This window comes from Phalaenopsis equestris, unplaced genomic scaffold, assembly GCF_001263595.1.
Source record: "Phalaenopsis equestris unplaced genomic scaffold, ASM126359v1 Scaffold000096, whole genome shotgun sequence".
In the NCBI taxonomy this organism is placed as follows: Eukaryota; Viridiplantae; Streptophyta; class Magnoliopsida; order Asparagales; family Orchidaceae; genus Phalaenopsis; species Phalaenopsis equestris.
In genome coordinates this window covers 1,264,788-1,268,217 of record NW_018164538.1, presented here as the reverse complement: position 1 = coordinate 1,268,217, position 3,430 = coordinate 1,264,788, and the positions used below count along the sequence as shown (strand labels likewise).

The following is a 3,430-nucleotide window of genomic DNA, read 5'->3' as shown; positions in this document are numbered from 1 at the left end:
TTGATATTTGAGTAATTTAACAATGTTGGAATTAAGTCATCTTAAGCTCGTTTGATTTGACAGATCTGAAATCTATTTGACATTTCACTTAGCCACCCAAAACTTATAAAAGTGATTTAAGGTCTTGTTTCGGGCTTAATTTGACTCAGATAGGGCGAATTTTGGTGTCATTGAGTCTATCTCGTTGAGCCGGTCAGTTTGACTATAGACTTGTAGAAATCAGAGTTTTGGATGTTTTTTAATTTGAGTTTCAAGATTTCTTGTTAAAAAAATATTCGATGATTCGTGTCAACTGATAAAATTTGTTGATGTAAATTTTATCGTATATATTAATCATATCTTCACTTTGCTCAATCAAAGTTCGATTTTAGTCGGATTTGCCTCATTACTAGGCTAATCGTCTATGATTCAAGCCAAAAGTTGATCTAATCTTGAAAGATAAAAGCACATTTTATTGGCCAAGCAAAAAAAGGCTAAGCAAGGCCTTAAGCAATCACCAAACAAAATGGTTCAACAAACTTTTGGTCAAGAATAATAGAGCACATAACATAGTAGAATTTTTCAAATCATTCATGGAAACAAAGCAAGAATAGTGGGGCACATAACATGTGTTAAAGCTAGCTAAGCTGCTGTTGCCCGGTTCTCTCCTTCTTCTTCTACTTCTTTGCTTAGCTCAACAGAAGAGGAGGAATTTATTGTGATATTTGAAGAGCCTGGATGTTCACCATCAGCATTAATGTTTTCAACATCATCTGATTCACCGACTGCTTTTTGTTCTGTGGACGAGACCTCTAGCGGCGCTCCGCCAATCTCTTCCTCGTACAAAGGTGTTGTCGAGTTTTCAAATATCAGCTGATAGTACTCAACAAGTTCGTGAAGGAATCGGTTCTCCCTGACAAGGTTTCCATTCTCTTTTGCCAATCTGGACTTCTCAGCCAAATGTGCCTCTAGCTCCACTCTCACCTGAAAACAAATTATCAACTCAATCATATGTTTATATTAAATTAAAATATGTTATAACAAAATGATAATGACATGACGTGACACACACTCTGTGTTGGGCCTTCAATTGAGAACCTTATGATGATTTACATACATATTTACACAAAAACATTACATTAAATTTATTATAACACCAACATCTTCCATATTTCATAAAAATACCACCATTTTCATGCCCAAGTAATGTGGCATGTATGCAAAAATTTAAGTCTAGGTGTTACAAATGTAAATACATAGGAATTGAGAGGTATACTGGCATGTATGTAAATCTTCCTATCTGGTATTATTATGGCCATCTAAATGTATCATTTAAAGTGTTCTTTGTAGTAGCAGTTCACTATATTTACTGATAAAATAGCCATATATTGTAGCATCACTTCATTTTCAGCATCATCGTTCTCGTTTCATCTATTCTTATTAATCATCCTTTTTCAATATCCAGCTCTCTAAAACCACTGTTTATGAAACAAAATATCACACTCAAAACTCTTTACCAGATAAAAAAGGGATTTTTAAGCTTTATTATAACAAACAAGCATAAGAACATGAAAGGCATGTTTCAAACAAGAGAAAAGCAAAAGTAAATAATAATAATACTTGAAAGTTTACCATATCATCTTCATCTGGCATTGATCCTTTCTCAAAATTATCACGGAACCTTCTGTTCTCTTCTTCAAGCAGACTACATCTTTCTTGCATGGAGTGCAACTCAGATCTTATGATTTTCAGCTCCTTTGCTAGCGAAGCAGCTTTAGACACCACAGCCACTGCAAGCTGCAATTTGCAAAAACTAAGACATATGAACAATGGGAACTATTTTTTAAAATCTACATCTTTTACAATTAGAAGTTGATAAAGCAGACATTTTTGGCTTTATTTAGATTCACACTTTCTGTAACATCAATTGAATTCTGCTTTTCTTCAAGATCGCCCTTGTGATCAGCAGAAATGGCTTCTTCCTTCGAATCCTCCGCAGCCTCGACAAGATGAGGACCACAGCGTTTCTTTGCTTTTCTGTGTTCGTCTTCCTCATCGCTTGTTCTTTGGCTCTCTCTTTTCAGTGACTTTCGAAGAGATGGCTTTGCTAGATCATTGAGTCCCTGTTAACAATTTGAAGTGAGGATACATCAGGACAAGTTAGTTTTAATTTCCAGCATTACTAGTGAACTAAACACTTAAAAGAAGCAATTTTCCTACTGTAAGAATCTAAAAATTAAAACAAATCTAAAACCTAGTTATTATGTCATATATTCATGAAAATGAATATTGGCACAGACACACGCAAGTGCGCGCACACACACATACATGTATATGGATGTGATGTTTGGTTTGATAAGTTAAGAAACGCAAGTGCGCGCACACACACATACATACATATATGGATGTGATGTTTGGTTTGATAAGTTAAGAAGTCCAACACAAATAATATTTTGACTCATTTGCATAATGAGCCAATCCAAACAACATTCTTAATGAGCCAATCCAAATAGCATTGAGCTCCTTCAAGCTCAGCTCGATTGCACAAAAAAATCTAGCTTCGAAATGAACATTTCAGTTTAACTAATACAGCCACTAAAACTGAATTCTTTTCCTGTTTCCCTCGAAAACTCTTTTACATTTTCCACCTTCATCAAGGGATGAACAAAAAAATAAGGGCAATTAAAACCCAAGCCAAACTAAGATTAAAACCGAACAGTATAGAAAAGAAAAAAAAAACAATAACCCCCCAAAAGATTAAGAAAAAAAAAACATTTTTTTTCGAGAAATATATGAAAGGAAATGCCTAATTTGTAAAAAATTTACCTGTTGGGCAGCCCATAAAGCATCTGTTAGCTGGAGAACAGAGGAAGAAACAGAATCCAATCCTTTGATCAAGAGAAGAGAATCTTCCTTAAACTGTCTCCCAAGTTTTGATTCAACATCACACTTATTATAACCAGAAAGATAAAATTAAAAAAAAAAAAAATTAGTTGGCTAAGATCGATAATGCTTTCAGGTTGGAGGCGGAGAACACAATCGAACGTCTTACAGTGGATTGATTCGGCTCCCGATTATCTAGAATACAGTCTATGCGATCACGAAGACTGATCCATATGCTTTCGTCGGAAGAAGGGCTAAGCAAAGCAGCTGATTCCATCCGGGATTTCAGTCGAGGGAGAGAGAGAGAGGGGGTAACGGATAGTCGGAGAAGAGCAAGCTTTTTCAAGCTTTAGAGGGCAAGAAAGGAAGTTTTAAAACGGATTGAGTGGGCCCACCTTCAACGTTCAAATTTTCCAAACTTGAAATTAATTATCAAGTTATAAAGTACAGAAATTTTAAGCCGGTGGTGATTGAAATTTTTATTTTCCTTAAAAAGTTTGAAGAGATATTTGGCTGCAAATAGGATTTACTTAAAAAATCCTTAAATCTTAAATATGTTAAATCAATT

The 3,430-nt window shown here is 34.9% G+C and overlaps 1 protein-coding gene across 2 annotated transcripts; it reads right to left on the bottom strand.

Annotated features, from left to right (window-relative positions):
* Positions 1 to 376: 376 nt before the first annotated feature.
* LOC110020448 lies at positions 377 to 3,183 on the bottom strand. Of its 2 annotated transcripts, none has more exons than XM_020718557.1 (5): positions 3,032 to 3,183; positions 2,806 to 2,928; positions 1,866 to 2,102; positions 1,612 to 1,776; positions 377 to 963 (listed from the first exon to the last, which is right to left on the bottom strand). In XM_020718557.1, exons 1-5 carry the CDS (start codon positions 3,137 to 3,139, stop codon positions 622 to 624), a joined length of 975 nt encoding a protein of 324 aa, XP_020574216.1. In that variant the 5' UTR covers positions 3,140 to 3,183; the 3' UTR covers positions 377 to 621. The 2 variants fall into 2 exon arrangements, with proteins under 2 accessions (XP_020574216.1, XP_020574217.1); XM_020718558.1 differs by having other exon boundaries at positions 2,806 to 2,898.
* Positions 3,184 to 3,430: the final 247 nt, after the last annotated feature.